Source organism: Lampris incognitus, chromosome 15, assembly GCF_029633865.1.
Source record: "Lampris incognitus isolate fLamInc1 chromosome 15, fLamInc1.hap2, whole genome shotgun sequence".
NCBI lineage: Eukaryota > Metazoa > Chordata > Actinopteri > Lampriformes > Lampridae > Lampris > Lampris incognitus.
The window spans coordinates 16,172,722-16,192,579 of NC_079225.1; the positions used below are offsets into that span (position 1 = coordinate 16,172,722).

A 19,858-nucleotide genomic window follows, 5' to 3' on the forward strand; every position below is an offset into this window, starting at 1 on the left:
AACCCAGGACCTTCTTGCTGTGAGGTGACAGCGCTAACCACTGCGCCACTGTGCTGCCCAATGAATCAAGGTGAATGGCTGCTCTGCTGATTGACTTTCATTCATAAAACAATGGTAAGTAAACATGGGCTCAGCCATGGGAAACATTTTATTGTAGCTACTGAGATGATTTCCAGCTGTGACTGGAATTAATCCTACTCTTGAAATTGTATTTTTATGGTGGAGTTTTAACATTGGAGACTATGACACTTCCGCATGGCGGTGAGGTGATAAGGTGAATTATTTTTGACTCATCCAGTCTTCCTGTGATGAGACCAGCAGTGAATGATTTGCTGGCTTGCAAAATATGATCAACTTCTTTTACTTTCAAGACTCATACCTGAATACATATTGTTTTGGTTTTGACGTTGTCGCTGCCCAATCTGACTCAACCGTAGATTTGAGGTGCGCATACGTATGGTTGACTTAGACTGGGCAGTGACGGAGAGCAGCATTTGTCTAGTGAGCTAGAGATTGTAGGGCTTGAGACCAACAGTGTCCAGTCATCCTGGGTACAATAGAAAATGTGTCTGGGATGAACAGAGCTCTTCCCCGGGATGCTTCCGGAACGAAAGGGATTTTATATTTTCCTATTTTAAATTACTGCTCAGCAAATGAGAAAGTGAACCGAGCACCGACTACAACGGAATGCGTCTTCTCATGCTGTTACTAAAGACACCATCACTGGCTGGCTACTCAACGTGAACTCTCGCTACTAACTAGCTAACTTTAGCCCGGCGCTGTAATTAATAGCGAATGGGTCTTAATAATACATAATTAATGAGGAAAATATTAATTACATTCTCTAAAATGTGAGCATAGCAGAGAGCAGAGCTGCAGTCTGCAGCTGGTTGTCTCCACACACACACACACACACACACACACACACACACACACACACACACACACACACACACAGAGTTAAGACATTAACTTACTAAAACTAATTTTAAGCAGCTTATAATACATAAAACTACTAATGTCCAGGTTTTTTTAAGCAAAGCAATAACTTTAAATAAAAAACACAATCATGTATTTCCCTATCAATTGAATAGTGTGTTTTTATGCAAATAACCACAACAGATGACAACAATAAAGTAAAATGACAACATTTAGAATTTTGGACGGTTTACACCGACTGTGGGACGGTTCAAATTATTTTTTGGGAAGGTGGTGAAAAAAGTTAGTCTGGAGCCCTGACTGAGTGAATAAAGAGAGGGAACGATGACAGCGAGAACAAATGTTTTGAATCACTGCAACCATGACAGGTTCTTCATCATACACTCATAACCACACAGAAGTTTTTCATCCGATAGGTCCAGTAGTTTGCGAGATTAGCCGTGGACACACACACACACACGCGCGCGCACACAACCAAACACAATCTCCTCCAGGCTACCGGTGGCTTAGATAATGCAGCGACAGATAAACATAGAAAGTGAATGACCATCACAGACCAGAGATGACATTTACCATGAAGGGATTACATTCCTTTCAACTGTCAGATCTCCCTCATTTAAGTAGGCAAAGCAAATATATACAATGATGTCCTGTCCTTTAAGTGATATCTGTTATTATTTGCACTACAATTAACTGTAAGTTTAGTACAGTTCATGATAGTAAACTTCAGAATTCTAAAGTATGATGGTATCTAGATGTAGTAATTTTTGAGTGTGACCTTGCAAGATGACCAAAGTCCTAACCCCTAAATTTTGAAATATTTTGTCCCCCCCCACAGACAAAAATCATAACAACTGGAACAAGGATTCAGTAAAAAGATTCAGCAGGCAGAACTGGAATAGGAATTGATGAAATCTAAAATAATATTAGCTTTATATCATTCAAAGAACCCAGCCGCTGAGGATGCACAAGCCAGTGCATTCTTAGTGCCGGTCCCAAGCCCGGATAAATGGGGAGGGGGGTTGCATCAGGAAGGGCATCCGGCATAAAACCTTTGCCAAATCAAATATGCGGATAGGGCAACCCCTAACGGGAGCAGCTGAAAGTAGTGGTGGCAGTAGTAGTAATGGTAGTAGTAGTAGCAGGAGATCCTTCAAAGAAAAATTTGTTTATCCAACTTACAAAAATATGAAGGCAAGGTAAAATACAAAACGAGCAACTAAAATGCCTACCTGTGGTTGTCCTGGCCCTGGTCCCTGATTGGATGCTTGCTGATTAGCTGAATGATTGGCAGAAGCTGCAGCCTGTTGCTGAAAGAGGTTAGCTGGGTACACACCCCAGGGAACACCATAGTACTGTGGTGGAACCACTGTCGGACCTGAAGAAAGACATTTTATTGTCAATATTGTTCAGATGTTAGAGGTTATGCATCCATACATTTGCTAAACATAACTTCTTGGTTGAATTTAACATGATCCCAACATGTGTCAGAAATAAGACTGCATCCCAGAATGAGAACATTCACAGACATCCCAGCATGGCACATTAATGTAAAGACAGAATTAGTTTGCTAACCTGCCAGTGTGGCTGCTGCTGCTAGCCCAGCAGCAGTGTAGGGGTCAGCTCCAGGGGGGCCAGCATTTATGATGTAAGGGTTTGGCACAAATGCAGGAGCGAGGCCAGCTGGGTAATATGAACAATAAACCATGTCATGATCAAATCTTAAATCAATCATCCATGAATGGTATTTTTCACTGCATGCCTGTTAATCAAAAGTAATTAAAATTGTGATATAAGACATCTAAAAGAAAAACAGGTCAACTTACCGAGGTGCTGTTGCTGGGCTGCAGCCAGGGCATACTGTTGTTGCTGAGCAGCAGTGAGCTGCTGAACAGTCAGATGATTGGATCTCTGGAATAGCTGAGAAGAGACAGCGATTTATTCCATGTGATTTCATCAAATTATGAATTTAAGTTAAAAAAAAAATCTAGTTCAACGGACCTGCTGCTGGGAGTTATAGTCGAATAATCCTACTGGGGTGCCAGAGGAGTCCACCTGAATCTGATTTCCAGCATAGTCAAACTGGAGAGACTCCACACCAGCTGGTTGCTCCATGCCTCCCATGTTCTGGGCTTCCTGGTTCTGGAAGTCCTCAGCAGGGGCTTTGTTTTGGGCAGGATTCTGCTGCTGGAGGGAGTGGGAGTGGTGCTGGCCCATCATCTCCAAACCAGCTTGACAGGGACCCATCCTCTCCACGGCTTCAGTGGGGGAAGCTTGGCGACTTCCAGGGGTTGGGCTGGTTGTGCAAGAGAAAGTGTGATTTCATCCCTTTAACTTTGGTGGGAAGATTCTTCAAAGCTACCAAGACATGAGCCCTAAAGATCCAAGCTTCAGACTGAATCAACATGTCACAATGATTAATGTAACTGAATGAATGAAGATAAATTTATACCTACATTTAACACTGAAAATGTTCAAATACTGATGTTCCCGTTATATAGTTTGGCTCTGTACACAATTTTGATGTGAAAACATGTAAGAGCATAACAAATTTTATGCTTATAAGGTGATCATTTCAGGTTTGTATGTGAAAATACTTACTGGGCACACAGAAAATTGGTATAATTGGTATATTGTTGGATGGCTACACACTAATAGATACAAAATTGACAAATTTTTCAAATTTCAGAAGTTTGCCTTAAAGTCACTTAACCTTTGGATGGAAACATTGCTAATGTTCCTTTCTGTGCCGAAAGCCCTCCCAAATGATGAACTGATGGTGGCAATGTCCAAGAAGCACTTTGCCAGTGGAGTCACTCTTGGAAGATTATGTGTAGGCCAACCAAATGCATTTATATCTTTAGACATCTTAGGTCTATAGTATAGTAACACAGTGTGTGTGTGTGTGTGGGGGGGGGGGGGTGACACACCATACTTACTTAAAGTCTTTGCAGTCTCTGTCCATGCCATTGAGTAAGACTCTTCCAGGGGCTTTAGAGGCATCGTTGTCATCTCCCACCTTCATCTCTGTGCTTTTGTCTTCCTCAAAAGGCGATGATTTCTCTTGGACGTCGCCCTTCTCTCGCCCATCTTGATCTGCATCTCCACCACCCTGCAATCATAGATTCATTGTGAACATAATAGAGTACACATACAGTGGTGCTTGAAAGTTTGTGAACCCTTTAGAATTTTCTATAGTTCTGCACAAATATGACCTAAAACATCATCAGATTTTTAACACAAGTCCTAAAAGTAGATAAAGAGAACCAGATTAAACAAACGAGACAAAAATATTATACTTGGTTATTTATTTATTGAGGAAAATGATCCAATATTACATATATGTGAGTGGCAAAAGTATGTGAACCTAGGATTAGCAGTTAATTTGAAGGTGAAATTAAAGTCAGGTGTTTTCAATCAATGGGATGACAATCAGGTGTGAGTGGGCACACCTGTTTTATTTAAAGAACAGGGATCTATCAAAGTCTGATCTTCACAACACGTTTGTGGAAGTGTATCATGGCAAGAACAAAGGAGATTTCTGAGGACCTCAGAATAATCATTGTTGATGCTCATCAGGCTGGAAAAGGTTACAAAACCAGCTCTAAAAGTTTGGACTCCACCAATCCACAGTCAGACAGATTGTGTACAAATGGAGGAACTTCCAAGACCATGGTTACCCTCCCCAGGAGTAGTTGACTATCAAAGATCACTCCAAGAGCAAGTCGTGTAATAGTCGGCCAGGTCACAAAGCAACACAGGGTAACGTCTAAGCAACTAAAGGCCTCTCGCACATTGGCTAATGTTAATGTTCATGAGTCCACCATCAGCAGAACACTGAACAACAATGGTGTGCATGGCAGAGTTGCAAGGAGAAAGCCACTGCTCTTCAAAAAGAACATTGCTGCCCATCTGCAGTTTGCTAAAGATCACATGGACAAACCAGAAGGCTATTGGAAAAATGATTTGTGGACGGATGAGGCCAAAATAGAATTTTTTGGTTTAAATGAGAAGCGTTATGTTTGGAGAAAGGAAAACACTGCATTCCAGCACAAGAACCTTATCCCATCTGTGAAACATGGTGGTGGTTGTATCATGGTTTGGGCCTGTTTTGCTGCATCTGGGCCAGGACGGCCTGCCATCATTGATGGAACAATTAATTCCAAATTATACCAGCGAATTCTTAAGGAAAATGTCAGGACATCTGTCCATGAACTAAATCTCAAGAGAACGTGGGTCATGCAGCAAGACAAATGACCCTAAGCACACAAGTCATTCTACCAAAGAATGGTTAAAGAAGAATAAAGTTAATGTTTTTGGAATGGCCAAGTCAAAGTCCTGACCTTAATCCAATCGAAATGTTGTGTAAGGACCTGAAGCGAGCAGTTCATGTGAGGAAACCCACCAACATCCCAGAGTTGAAGCTGTTCTGTACGGAGGAATGGGCTAAAATTCCTCCAAGCCAATGTGCAGGATTGATCAACAGTTACCAGAAACATTTAGTTGCAGTTATTGCTGCACAAGGGAGGGGGGGACATACCAGATACTGAAAGCAAAGGGTCACAATGCTTTTGCCACTCACAGATATGTAATATCTGATCATTTTCCTCAATAAAAAAATTATCAAGTATAGTATTTTTGTCTCATTTGTTTAATTGGGTTCTCTTTATCTACTTTTAGGACTTGTGTGAAAATCTTATGATTGATATTAGGATGCAAATATATCTTTATTAGATACTCTGCATGAACCAGCCATCAAAGTATAGAGTGCACCAAATTGAAGGGAAGCATAAACAACATACATAAGGCAAGAAGTGCTACGAGAATTTGATGATAGCCACCAAGTTAAAAGCTCACTATTTTTGCAACTGAGAGCATTTGCAGTATTGGATCATTATGGAGTACAGTGAATTAAGACATGGCAAAGCTCCATTAAATAAAGTTAAAAGCTTAAAATCTTGACATACGGTGGTCAGTTTGTAAGCCTATAGCCAACTTTGAGGTTGTAATGTAGTGTAGCTCGGCCAGACCTTTCTCCTTACTGCATTTCACTTGATATAGCACTGTGCTAGTATGTAAGGAGAAAAAAAAAAGACAGTCTGTCATAAGCCTTTTTCAACACACCAGACACTGAAAGCAAAGGTTCACATGCTTTTGCCACTCACAGATATGTAATATCGGATAATTTTCCTCAATAAATAAATGACCAAGTATAATATTTTTGTCTCATTTGTTTAATTGGGTTCTCTTCATCTACTTTTAGGACTTGTGTGAAAATCTGATGATGTTTTAGGTCATATTTATGCAGAAATATAGAAAATTCTCAAGGGTTCACAAACTTTCAAGCACCACTGTCTCTAGGACACTACCAATAATGAATTATTTGGCCAATGTATCGTTTACTCCTGTCAAAGAGAGAGACGAGAATCAGACAGAGATAGGCAGAGAGAGTGAGTGAACCAACTTACATAACCACCATTCCTATAACGGCCATCCATCTTATCTCCTGGAGAGGAGCTCAGGACATACTCCACCATGCTTACTCCAAGGCCTCCCCCCTCTGAGCGAGGTGACAGCACAGAATTGGCCTCACCATTCCCATGGAAACTCTGGCCTGGTCGTCGCTGCACCATGATTGGCTGGGACACCGAGTGATCTGAAAGGTATTTTGAATGAGGAGAGATTGTGAAGATAGATGTCATGTTTGTGTTGAGGCAGATGTGCAACACACAGTTATATGCAAGTGGATTGACTTTTGTTTACCAATATTATAGGCAGGGTTACATTTAAGTGGTACACCGGCATGCATGCCTGTCAGGACACACGTACATCGGTTCAGTACTCTGCTGTTCTCCTTCTCAGTGAAATAAAAGCTGTTTTCAGGAGGACTTGATTCAGCTGGATGTCATCTTTAATAAGCCCACTAGCATGCTGACATAAGTGCAAATAGGCCATCTTCAGAGGCGAATCTGGTTACATTTTCCGATGCACATATAACTATCTTGCTGAAATTTTAATCTGGTAACAAAGCCTGGACTCCATTGTACATAACTACAAGTAATTGACTCTAGTGACAACAGGGAATAAAAGGGGGGAGCAGTGTAGCAGAGTACTGAAATGGAGAAAATGAGACTATTGCATCCTACACAGCAAAAGATTATCAATGCATGTATGCGCAAAGGAGAGTGGAACCCTGTTGGAGTGAAATGTTTGCCCCAACAGCAGTGCATGTGTACCAGCATACATGCATACCAGTGTACCGCTTATGTGCACGAGGTTTTTTTTGTTGTTGTCCTGATCAAATCTAGCATATTTCCTATCACACCTCTAACAGCAAATTCAGAATCTTTAACAAAGTTCAGTGGAATACATGAGACACTCACGAGATGATCCCCATGCATTATCCCTCCATTCCTCTCCAAGAAGCATCCCTTTCCTTCCATCCTTGGCCAGTTCATCAGAGTCCCAGAGTTTTTTTGCTGGTAGAAGCTTTGGAGAAAAACTCTTGTTAGCCTTGAGTAGTGTTTCACAATAATGACACACATTCCTAGTGACAACTTTATCGATATTAGGATGCAAATACATCTTTATTAGATACTCTGCATGAACCTGCCATCAAAGTATAGAGTGCACCATATTGAAGGGAAGCATAAATAACATACATAAGGCAAGAAGTGTTACGGGAATTTGATAATAGCCACCAAGTTAAGACGGTTAAAGCTCACTATTTTTGCAACTGAGAGCATTTGCAGTATAGGATCATTATAGAGTACAGTGAATTAAGACATGGCAAAGCCCCATTAAATAAAGTCAAAAGCCTAACAAAATTTTGATATACAATGGTCAGTTTGTAAGCCTATAGCCAACTTTGAGGTTGTAATGTAGTGTAGCTCAGCCAGATCTTTCTCCTTACTGCCATTTCACTTGATATAGCACTGTGCTAGTTTGGAAGGAAAAAAAAGTCTTTTCATAAGCCTTTTTCAATTGGGCATATATTGAGAAGAAAATATGGTCTGGGCAACATTCAGCATTTGTGGGTTGATTTGTGTGTTTGGGGCACTCGACACAACTGGTGATGTGAGAGAACCGACCATCTGTTGGCGCAGAAGCAGCAGTAGAACGGTTATTTCGTGAGAAACATCCTTTTAGTCAGATTAAATGTAGTCCAAAAGCAAAAGCAGCTGTCAGAGTGGAAAACCAAATAGTTACCTCTCCCATGCCCCTTGACTCCAATGCAAGAGCTTGAAAGTCGTAGTTCATCTCATCCACAGCACGGACCTGATTTTAAAGTAAGAGAAAAGATTCAAACTACGAGTCCACATGTTGGTTTTGGTACAACACTCTACATGAAAGAAAAATTAGAGGACATTAAGCAGAACGCTACAACCATTGAACGCAGGACAGTGCATGTTACATTGGCCCAACTCACTGAAGAGATGATAATAAAATCACTAAAACTATACCTTAAAACGTTTCAAAGTCCAACTAATGAGACAGTAGACTACTGTTAACTTACCAAAATTTCTGTTTAGTATTCATAGCTTTATTTACCACAAAGTTTATTAATGACATTGTACAATATAGTCTGTACATGAAATGAGTAGTCAAATACCTACCTATAAAACAATAGATATCTTAAAATAATTTCAGTAAACATTCGATACCGTTATACTGCAACCATACTGCAGCCACGAATAGAGTAAGATTTTTTTTTTTTTTTGGATTTTCTCTCCTTTTTCTTCCCAATTGTATCCGGCCAATTACCCCACTCTTCCGAGCTGTCTCGATCTCTGCTCCACTCCCTCTGCTGAGCCAGGGAGGGCTGCAGACTACCACATGCTTCCCCCGATACACGTGGAGTCGCCAGCCGCTTCTTTTCAACTGACAGTGAGGAGTTTCACCAGGGGAACGCAGCGCGTAGGAGGATCACGTTATTCCCCCCAGTTCCTCCTCCGAACAGGTGCCCCGACCGGAGGCGCCAGTGCAGTGACCAGGACACATACCCTCATCCGGCTTCCCATCCGCAGACACAGCCAATTGTGTCTGTGGGACGCCCGACCAAGCCGGAGGTAACACGGGGATTTGAACCGGCGATCCCTGCGGTGGTAGGCAACAGAATAGACTACTATGCCACCCGGACGCCCTAAAGAGTAAGATTTTCATGATCTGTTTGGTAAGGAAAGCTGTCACATAGTGATATAGTTTTAACCATCCTAAGATAAATCTCAAAAGTTAATTTTGCTGAGAAATACAAATAGACTTTAGAAACTGATACAGCCACTTCACCTTTCAAGTATGTTATGGTTATGTCTCATCTGCTTTCTCGTAACTGACGTAAAACTCTGCAGTTTCAAAGCACAGAAGTGTTACTGTGATAAAATCTTGATCAATAACCTTTGTGAGCCTATTTTCTGCAGGGTTAGGAGTACTGAACCCCATCAGCAAAACCTTACACAGGGACACAAAGTCTGTGATTCACTGACACCGCAGCAACACCAGGCAACTGCCATTTATATGATATTAGAAGTCTTGGGGATCTGACAATTTAGCTCAAGGAAAGATGTTCATAATAATTGGCATATCCCCAACCTTCAAGAAAGCATAATTCTAAACGCTAAACTGACACCGGTCGCATTACAAAAACAGCGCATTAACTGTGTCAACTGTCTAATAGGGATGCCTCAGTTTGTGTCCAACTCCAAACTGCTTCGGTTGATAGGCGCATATTTCAAAAGCAGAACGATGAAGACACAGATGATCAACCGAACATCCTCCATCATCCACTCATCCATTATCCAAACCGCTTATCCTGCTCTCAGGGCCATGGGGATGCTCCATCATTGATATTCATATTCTGAGAACAAAATGATAACCCGATCCACACTTTAACTAGAAGAATATGGTATTGGCAACTTTGGGCCAATACCAAAACTCAACAGATCTCTTATGAAATGAAGGCGAATTTGCCCTTTTTCCCTTCCTCTCCATTGGCTATATTTTATAATAATAATAAAATAAAATAAAAACCCCACTGGCAAATCAATAATTTGGGAGCCAATATGTTGTGAATAAGGACTATTTTCATGTGTATGCATATTACATAAATAGTTAAAATCTAAAAAGAATGAAAAAAAAAAACATGAACAGGTCACAATGGGACAAATGCATGGTACGAATTTGAGCTTTGCTATATGGACTGTGTAGATAAAGGCATTAATTCAAAGCAGCACATGGGAATTTCCAGCCAATGACTGTAGACAAAGTGGCACCATGTTTTAGCTGACTGCAATTCCCAAAATTCAGTTTCATGTCGCTTCAGTGATGTAAGCAAACAACCATGGATCATGGCTTCTAATATTGTGACTTCTTATATTCGTCATATTTTCAACACTAATAGCAATTAAAAGGTAATATTTTACCATAAAAATACTCCCTAAAGCAGCTTTAAACGAAAATGTTTCTGTTTATGAGAGATGGATAACTAAAATAATAATAATAAAAAAAAAACCTAGAGTGGACCAGGGATTACATGGTGCTCTACATTTATCTCACAATACAGACCTCATCTAATTTATTTTAATGAGAAAGTTCTTAGGAACCAATTTAGGCCACAAATATGTTTCAGACAAGGTATATGAGCACCAAGCAGAAATATGTTGAGTTAATTATACCATAAAAAGGTACAAAAAGGCTCTCTTTGCATCCATATAACTTCAAACATGGACACTTGGCCCAAGACAGAGACCCCCCCCCCCCCCAATCAGGCCGGGTTATAATTCACCTTGAAACCCACTGTTTACACGTAGGGCTGGCTGAACAAAGGTCTTTTGACAGGTATGGGACAGGGAACGGGGGTTACTTGGAAAGTTGGGAAGGACTTTGGTGTGATCACCGTATTGAGCTAATCACAATCGTTCCAGCTGTGTTGCCAGGTGAGGATGGTTAAAAGATGGTTCTGAACCAAGGAAATGTGAACACAGTCCATTCTAAAGTAAATTCGAGATCCGATTAAAAAAAAAAAACCTTGAGTAGAGCTTAACAGTGGGGCGTTCACCATGTTGCCCTCAGTAGTCTCATCATTCAGGGTAATGATGAGACTATTGAGGGCAACATGGTGAACAGTCAGATAAAAATCCATATCAGTATTACAAAACTGATTCTACTACTGTGGAAATTTTCATTCAAATGACATGTGGGCAATGGAAAGGGCAAAATGTGACAAAACTGCTGTAAGTTTAAGCCAATATAGCCATCTGTTTAGATGCTGATAAAAGGTAGTGGGAAACTGGTCAAAATGAGTGTCAGTTGCATCAGCTGTTGAGGAACGAAAACTACACTACTGTGTTTCTTCAACACTGCCCCCCCCCCCCGCCTTCACCCCACTCATCACATGCAAGCCTAAAACATATGTAGCTGCTACCTCCCCTAAGAAACAAAATACACAAGGTGTTGATGAGTTTTACTTGTAGTAAGCCTGCCAGATGAGTAACTGAGGTCTGGTTAATAACTTAATTCATGCCCAGACTTAATAATGAAACTAAAACAGATCTAACAACCAAATCAAACGAACCCACAAATTAAATTCAACATTAGATTCATGATTGAATCTTGACTCTAATATTGAATTTAGCTTCTATTTTGAAATGAATAATCATTCTCTAGCCACTTTCAGACTGCCATATCACATAGCACAGTTAAAATGGCATCTAAATGGAGGTTAAAATCATTTAAAATGGTTTAAAAATGGGATCTGAATTTCGAGCAGGTGTGCACTTCGGCTGCTGCTTCAGCCTGTTAAACATAAGCTACGATATTTTATATTAATGATAAAGTAGCTCAACGTGTAGCCTATTCATGTATGGGGTTTCTAATATTTCACTGCATTATCAGTAAGCAAGTTAACAGTAGCCACTGCTAATTCACATCCCATGTATTTTGAGTAAATCCCTTGAGCTTCCATTTCAAACATCAGAGCATGAAATATGTCCTCTTGCGATAGGTTGGTCCAGCTCTGCAGTAGCGATGGGTATCGTTAAGATTTTAACAGTACTACTACTCTTACTGATACTGCTTATCGGTCCGGTACTTTAACGGTACTCTTGTTATTGTTTAAGAGAAAAAACAAAACAACTTAAGAACAGAATTAACAGAAATAGTTATTTTTAATCATTAACCTGTGTTTGTATAATTTTGTTAACTCAGTGTGGGCCCTAGGCTGCTAGCATACGCAACATAACATACCTGAGGTAGATGGCGCAACGAGAGATGAACTACCAAGTGAAGCGGTCGAAAACTATGCATTTCCCCACCTGTATTTGATGCACTTTCGCTAGACGTTTTGAAAGATTGCTTGTGTTTCCGCCCTTACATGCAAAAAAACTTGTTGCAACGAGCACTGTCAGCATCGACTCTAGTGAGGTATAACCAGACTTTTGACCGTTTAGTTCTCTCCGCCATTGTCACTAAGAGTAGGGTCTGTGTGTGTGCATCAGAGAAGAAGAGAGCTGGCCCCGCCCCTCAGCTCGCACATAGGACAGGCTCAGAGAGACAGATCTCTCTTCTGGGTTGGGAATAGCGAAAATTCATCATACACAAATGTCTTAATCTTATTTGAAATTGGAAATGGATTTGGTGAGGTAAGTTTCTGTGGCCTAAATAAATAGAAAATGTATTTTCTTAATTTGTCCACTACCAATAGCAGAACTGTTATCAATATAGCTTATCAATACTACTGTCTTTAATAATTTAGCCCCGGGGCCCATTTAATACCGGGTTTCAGTACTCATCCCTACGCTGCAGTGCGCAGAGAGGACTATATTCTCTTTAAGTTTTATTTTTAAATGCTCTTCAGCATTAGACAATTGTTGCAGGCCCCCAATCCACATTTTCTATCTGCTCTATCAAATTGCCATATACAGAGTACTGAAGGATTTTTTTTTTCTAAATCAAGTCATACGAGTAATTCCAGGACTTGCTTTTTGGATTTTGGAGTGCAAATACAAGAGTTCTGGATATTGTGGTGCAAGAGGGTAGGCATAAAAAAGTAAGCTTTACTACATGTATGCAGTTCCCTACACAATGAACCCAAATGACAACACCGAGTTGTGGAGTCGCTAGAGAAACGTTCTGGAGGAAGTACATGATGAATATGACTGAAAATGATTAAAACAATTTGACATTCAAATTTACCAGTTTTTGATGCAAATAAATGCAACTTTCAGTTGGACCTTTCAGCCATTTCACCAATGGGTTGTGGGAAAATGAGCAACTGTCATAATTTGAAGGTAATGCATGTCCTATTAATAAATTTAACTGTCCAAAGACTAACTGATCAAAAAATAAACTATTCTACCAACATGTTTTCCTGATTCGACCCACAGTAGTAGACAAAAATATTATGAATCGTAGTATAGTGCAATTTATAATCATGGTAAAACTCATACAGAACCCCTTTAAATCAGCTTTAGAAAGCAACTCTTGCAAAACATTGCAAGCTCTTATTCTGACCTGTAAAAGACCGCAATGATTTGCCTACAAAACAAAAGGCCTTGGGGGTGAAAAACCAACACTTACCTGGTCAACATGATTGCCATCTCCAGTTGGCCAGCGATGCTTGCTGGGCACACAACCTCCAAGCTGCTCCCCTGGCTGCCTCTGGAAGAAGTATCCAACTGTGGCATCATCTTGAGATCGCCCGCTCAGCGGAGGCTGTGGGGTTCCTGGGGTAGGGTTAGCGCTTCGGTCCATGCCCTGTAAATGTGGCACCCCAGGACCTTGCCCAGCTCCCCCGACTGTAGCTAGGGGGCCTCCTCCATGAACTCTGACAGCCCCAGTCTCAGGAGCACCATTTGCATGCAGCATCCCACCTCTTGTCTCCTGCCAGGCCACGTCATTCATACCTAGGATGCTGCATGGAACGCTCATTCCACGGGAAAGCCTACAGAGGATGATACGGTTTAGACAACAAATTATTAGTGGTTCTTTAGCCATCAACGGACATCACTTGGGCCAAATGGCAAAAAAGCAATCACATAATAACAATAATTACATGTTAACAACTTGATTACATTTAATAGTTACATGCAACGGTTCCCTATACACTCAGCTGCTTTTGGCACCGTTTTACACAAAGATGGGCAAAGACACCTCTTAATTCGTTAACAAAACACGTCTTTGTCAAAAGCGCATTTAGTTAAAATACATGTAATTGGGGGGGGGGGCGTCCGGGTAGCGTGGCGGTCTGTTCTGCTGCCTGCCAACACGGGGACAGCCGGTTCAAATCCCCGTGTTACCTCCGGCTTGGTCGGGCGTCCCTACACCACTGGTGGTGGTCGAAGCGAGCTACTCCCTTCAGTGTGAGGCGCTTTGGGTGTCTAGAGAAGCGCAATAATACATGTAATTATTTTTGCTACTATTATTACATTTGGCACACACACAGCCTTTATGTTTTCTTCACTGGCGTGCTCGGCACATTTAGCGGGGCCCGTCGCAAGCATTTGGCTGCCCAGCAACACAGCAGCGCGGCAAGCTAACCGAATCCTCGTTTTCTGTAATACCGCAGTTTCTGACGCCGGCGTCGTCGCTCGTCGACGCATCTACAAAAGGAAAAAAGGTCGTCCGCAGGCTGTGGGTATTATGGAGGCGTCCCTTACTAGGCGTGAGCCACTGGCTAAACCATGAGGCAACTTAAAATGGCTAAATTACCTGTGGCAAGAACGGCGGTTCTTAACGATTCAACTCCTCCAACGGGGAACCGAGGAGGCGTCGCCTAATCTAGTCTCGCACTCCAGGCTCGGGCTCCGCGCGAGTCTCGGATCTACCCAGGGCAACGATCGATCGCGCCTCAAAACGAGGCACGAAAAACGGCCGTTAAAATCAAACCGTCCCCCCCCCGTCCCCCCGGGGACACGCACACTCCCGCGTCCAGGCTCGTACGTTCGGCGTTGCGGGCTGCGAGCGACGCTGTCACAAACTTCACAAACTGCCGGACCGGCCGAGTTGTTACCCGGTCGGGCCGAAACAGCCAACGCACCCGGCGCACTGCTCGCGGGTCCGGCGAAGCAGACCGAGCCGCTCGGGTTAACCGGGTTGCCGCGATCGGCGGTTCACAGCGGGCACAATAAAGACTCGCCGCTGTACATTACGCTAGCCCTGGTTACGGTCGCCAAATTAGGGAAACGGCGAACCGTCGCGAAGACGACCCAACAACGGGCAAACGGCTAGCGGGTTAACGTTACGCGACACGACGTCGGCTCACCGAATCTATTACACGAGAGCCGTTTGGTTAACCTAACACGGGGTGGGGGGGTGGGGGTTAATGAAACTACCCCGGCGGACTGCCCCGGCGCTACCCACGGACGCTATAGCGAGCTAGCTAGCGAGCGTTAGCTTACGAGGCGTCAAGAAGCAGGTCCTAAATTCTTGTCAAATTCAACTGACAACTGTGCGAGCGAGGCGATCGTTTTGAGCCACTCGAGAGGTTTTGTTCCGGTAACAATTAATTGCCGGCGATTTTTGTTGCGATTGCGCCGTTTTCAGTTAGACGTTTAGCGGGGAGACGGGGGCACAGCGCCTGCATCCCCTTGTTCAAAGCAAACTTCACCTCAGGTCAGCTAGTCGGCTACTGTTAGCGGGCCCGACGTTGTGTTTATCATTAGCTAGCTAGCTAACAGGTACAATAGCCAAGCTAATGAGACGCCTCTCGGTTTCGAGTCAAGTAGCGAGGTATACGACAAGGTTGAGGTTTTTTTTTTAAGATGTGTATTTTTATGTTATTTTTTTGAGGGGGGGTTGCTTGTAAACGCCGCCTCTGTTGGAACAAACGACGGAGCCGTGCGTCGAGTTAACTCGCTCACCTTAGGAGTCGGGTAGCGCCAGTTGCTAAAAACCGATGCTGTCTTGAGCTACAGCGTCAAGCCAAACGAGCCCCTTAGCTAAACAACATGGCCCCCGTCCAAGTTCCAAACAGAGAGAGAGAGGGAGAGAGGGGGGGGCCTAAAAACCGTTAAACAAAAGGGGAAATAATCGCACGCCGCGACAACAACCCGCGTTTAAATAAGACTTTCGCCCGACGTAGCCCAGTAAATGTACTCACGCGTCGTCGTGTGTGTGTGGGGGGGAGGGAGGGGGAGAGAGAGAGAGGGGGTCTCCTTGCTTGTTCGCACGCCGCCGAGCCGGAGATCTGAGATTGTTTTGTTTCCGCGGAGAGCGGCGATTTAGCAATGCCTCGACGTGCCGTCGCGGCTAGGAGACGCTGCTAGTGCCCCCTCCCTGGATGTAGCGTAAACTACGTCGGCCTGCGTAGAAAAACAATGTCGGTCCGATTTATTTTATTTTTTAATTTTTTTTGTTGCCTTTTCTGCGACGCCGCGACAAAACAAAACAAACGAAACAAAACAAAAAAAGAAAAGAAAAAGAAAAGCAGCACACGTCCTCGTGCCGCGCGTTTAAAACCGACCCGTCTATTTCGGTGTTGTCTCGTGCGCGGGGGAGGGGATCCGCCGCATCACGGAGAAGCTGGGAGTCGTGCACATTTGACGTCTACGCCGATGCCGGACAATGAAGTCGGCGCAGCCCGTCCCGCATGGGGTGTGTTCGTTAGACGCGCCGTGTGTTCGGGGTTTTTTGGGGGGGGGCGCGGTTTGAACTCGTTTGACGAGAAGCGTCAAAGCGATTTGATTTCTTCCATCTGACGCACGTAGAAACAGTAGTTCGGCGGAAAGAGACTCATTCAAAGGAGGAGGGGGGTGGTGGTGTGGGGGGTGTAGCAATATAAATAAATAATAAATATATAAGCGAAGTATCGCGTTACGTTGCCCCGGGGGGCCCCCGGTCATGTGGACTCGGGCTGATCTCGGGTCGGGTGGGTCCTCGTTCTTGGATGACCCTCCTCCACATCGCCGGAAATGTTGAGATCCAATCGCCTGTCCCTTCGCCACGCGGTGATCTCACCTCTCCGTTTCCGATTGGGTTGCTATATTAAGAAAGCTCCCGTGCGCTTTATAAGGAACAGCGCCGGCGCTGCTCGGGCGCCGTGCGCTACTCGGGAAGCGGCGTTGCTGGTTATAGCGGCCGCGTTATTGTGTATGAAGCCAGCCGGGAAGTGGGACGTGACGAGTGGACGTTACCCGTTTCGAGCGTGACACCGGGGCCCAAGCTGGTGGGAGCCGAGCAAACAGATGGCGGACATACGAAAGAAACTCGTGGTGGTGGGGGACGGCGCTTGTGGGAAAACGTGTCTGCTGATCGTATTCAGCAAAGACGAGTTCCCGGAGGTCTACGTCCCCACCGTGTTTGAGACCTACGTGGCGGACATCGAGGTGGACTCCAAGCAAGTGCAGCTGGCGCTGTGGGACACCGCTGGACAGGAGGACTACGACCGTCTGCGCCCCCTGTCCTATCCCGACACCGACGTCATCCTCATGTGCTTTTCGGTGGACAGCCCGGACTCCCTCGAAAACATCCCCGAGAAGTGGGTGCCGGAGGTCAAACACTTCTGTCCGAACGTGCCTATTATTCTAGTCGCCAACAAAAAAGATCTGCGGAACGACGACAACGTGAGGAGTGAGCTGGCCAGGCTGAAGCAAGAGCCCGTCAGGACGGAGGACGGGCGAGCCATGGCCACGCGCATTGGCGCGTATGACTATTTAGAGAGCTCTGCTAAAACCAAGGACGGCATATGGGAAGTGTTCGAGACGGCAACGCGGGCAGCCTTGCAAAAACGGCCGAGGCCAACCAGCAGTTGTGTCAATTGCTGTCTGTTGCTGTGAACGAGCATTGTTGCCTGCTCTTATTATGACTGTGAGCTCTGATCCAAGGTACCCCATTCACCGCCTGGGATCTTGTGCCTGAACACGTGAAGACCGTGGCCATAGTTTGGATTCTTTCACTTAATTAGATGATCTTGGCTGAACCAAAACTAATAATCAGCCGTCTTAAGAGTTCCGGCTGTAGCGTGTTCCCGAGTGGATCACGTGATTCTAACTGTATTGCCTTTTTGAGGGGGACAAGAAAAAGCACTCGAGACAAAATGACATGACACTTTCTCGGTACAGTGGGTGTGTGGTTACCCACTGTGCTTTTGGTTTATGACTGACTGGCTAAAGGCTAGCTTTTAAACTAAAGTTTCATTTGCACAAGGACAGTATTATTATTATTTTTTGTTTTTTTGCCATCTGCACACTGTTGCCTCGCACATTTCTGCCAAGCTGATATGTATGCCAACATCACATATAAATGACTGTATCCAGCCAGGGAACTAATTTAACAGCTAACCAGAACAGAATCTAACTTACAGAAATTACAACACAATGTAAGGCAGAACTACACGATAAGAACATTAATATTACAGTATATTTTGTATGCTCTTAGGTATACTTGATTCTGGTGTTAAATGCTCTTGAATAAAGACCCAACTTTAATATACAGTCTATGAAAGCCTGCATGATTTGTTTTTATTATTATTATCACAAATCCTAAAGGCCAACTTTGAACTGCTGTATGTTTAAATGAGTATCACCAAGTTTGCACTCAATTTTCATGTTTCTCAGTGAATATGGTGATCACTTTCATTTTGGGAGAAGATAAATGTCACACACCAATGTTGAGCAGATTAGTATCTTCAAGGATTGACTTGAAGTGCCATTGAGTGAGAAGTGTTATATTCAGACCATCCTTTGAAAAGTAACACATCCCAAAGAGGAAAACGGCTCAGAGGCCTGAAAAAACAAGGTAGAAAGAGCTGAGCAAACATTAACATGAGGCCTTTTTTCCATCCCAGTCCACTGAACATGCTGAATTTCTGAATGTCGGCGTTTGTGAAAGTAAGACTGGCTAAAGGCCATCTTTTAAGCCAAGGTTACAGAGGTATTTTTGTGTTTTAAAACACGAACTGCTTTGTGTTCTTGGCCATCTGGAAGAATGGAAGGACCTGCTTGCCCTTTTTGTTTTTTGAATTTTACTTCAGATTTTTCAAAAAGTTAACATGGTTGATGACAGCAGAGGCTTCACATTGTGGCACAGTTAGAACTGCATAGTAAAACAAGCTGTAATGAAAAGATGAAAATGAAAAACAACTCAGTGGGCTACATCAGCACTACATGGACATCAACTTTAAATGGGTTTAATCAATCTAAAGGTCACTCAGAGTAAAACTATACCACACCCAAATGCCAAGTTAATATTACGTGTAAAATGCAAACGCTTATATCACTTTTAGTTTCCCTGGTTCTTTACTGAACAGTACTGCTCATGTTTGCCCTGAGCCCATCAAGACATGTTATGTAATGTTCCCTTTACATGGTGATGGGAGTGCTTGTTGAAATGACAGCAATAAATATCAACTGCAGACACTATTGCAAGGCACTTGGAATTCCTATCTACAACATAATCATGGTGGTTCTATTTTTGGTGGATTTTTAATGTGAGCCTAATATCCCAATGTTGACATTTTATGGAACGCACATTTCTTTTTCAAAGCTGTTAACATTTCATATGGTCCGCCCTCTGACATCAGCTACTTTAGATGAAGATCAGAAGGTTTTTTTTTTTTTAATGCCTGTGTAAATCTAGCCAAAGTTGTAAAAGTCACATTTTTTTCTTTGGTTTGGTTGCCAGGCTATTTGCTTCCTTATGGGATGGGAACACACTGTGCAAAACCAACCATGCGCCTTCCCTCTATTTTTCATGTTACTTACTTTAGTACGGCACTCATTGAGCATACATTCTTTATGGGATCATGGGTGCTGGTGAAGGTTTGTGTGGGAAAAACAGTACAGAGCATAAGAGGACACTTACTACCATTGGGGCAATCAATAAGTGAATCAATGTGTCACCATATCTGCCTTTCCTGTCTTCAACCTCAACTTTCAACCTTCACACCAAACTGACAGGGTTCATGTACTCCTCACAGCTAAGAATT

General features: G+C 43.2%; 2 protein-coding genes across 3 annotated transcripts in view; one reads left to right on the forward strand and one right to left on the reverse strand.

Moving 5' to 3' along the window:
• The window catches only part of pum2 (pumilio RNA-binding family member 2), a 35,498-nt gene extending 18,925 nt beyond the window's left edge, over positions 1 to 16,573 (reverse strand). The window contains exons 1-10 of one of the 2 annotated variants that reach the window (XM_056294483.1): positions 16,397 to 16,573; positions 13,513 to 13,876; positions 8,149 to 8,217; positions 7,323 to 7,428; positions 6,408 to 6,595; positions 3,879 to 4,051; positions 2,941 to 3,235; positions 2,766 to 2,859; positions 2,515 to 2,622; positions 2,172 to 2,317 (exon numbers count right to left, since the gene is read on the reverse strand). In XM_056294483.1, the coding sequence (XP_056150458.1) occupies positions 2,172 to 2,317; positions 2,515 to 2,622; positions 2,766 to 2,859; positions 2,941 to 3,235; positions 3,879 to 4,051; positions 6,408 to 6,595; positions 7,323 to 7,428; positions 8,149 to 8,217; positions 13,513 to 13,863 (1,530 nt within the window). In that variant the 5' untranslated portion in view covers positions 13,864 to 13,876; positions 16,397 to 16,573. Of the gene's footprint in view, positions 1 to 2,171; positions 2,318 to 2,514; positions 2,623 to 2,765; positions 2,860 to 2,940; positions 3,236 to 3,878; positions 4,052 to 6,407; positions 6,596 to 7,322; positions 7,429 to 8,148; positions 8,218 to 13,512; positions 13,877 to 14,643; positions 14,723 to 16,396 lie in introns of those variants that run through there. The other variant, XM_056294484.1, reaches the window with a different exon arrangement.
• A 373-nt stretch (positions 16,574 to 16,946) lies between these two features.
• On the forward strand, positions 16,947 to 18,381 carry LOC130125053 (rho-related GTP-binding protein RhoB). The gene has a single exon (XM_056294485.1). It carries the CDS (start codon positions 17,118 to 17,120, stop codon positions 17,706 to 17,708), a length of 591 nt encoding a protein of 196 aa, XP_056150460.1. The 5' UTR covers positions 16,947 to 17,117; the 3' UTR covers positions 17,709 to 18,381.
• The last annotated feature ends 1,477 nt before the right edge of the window (positions 18,382 to 19,858 follow it).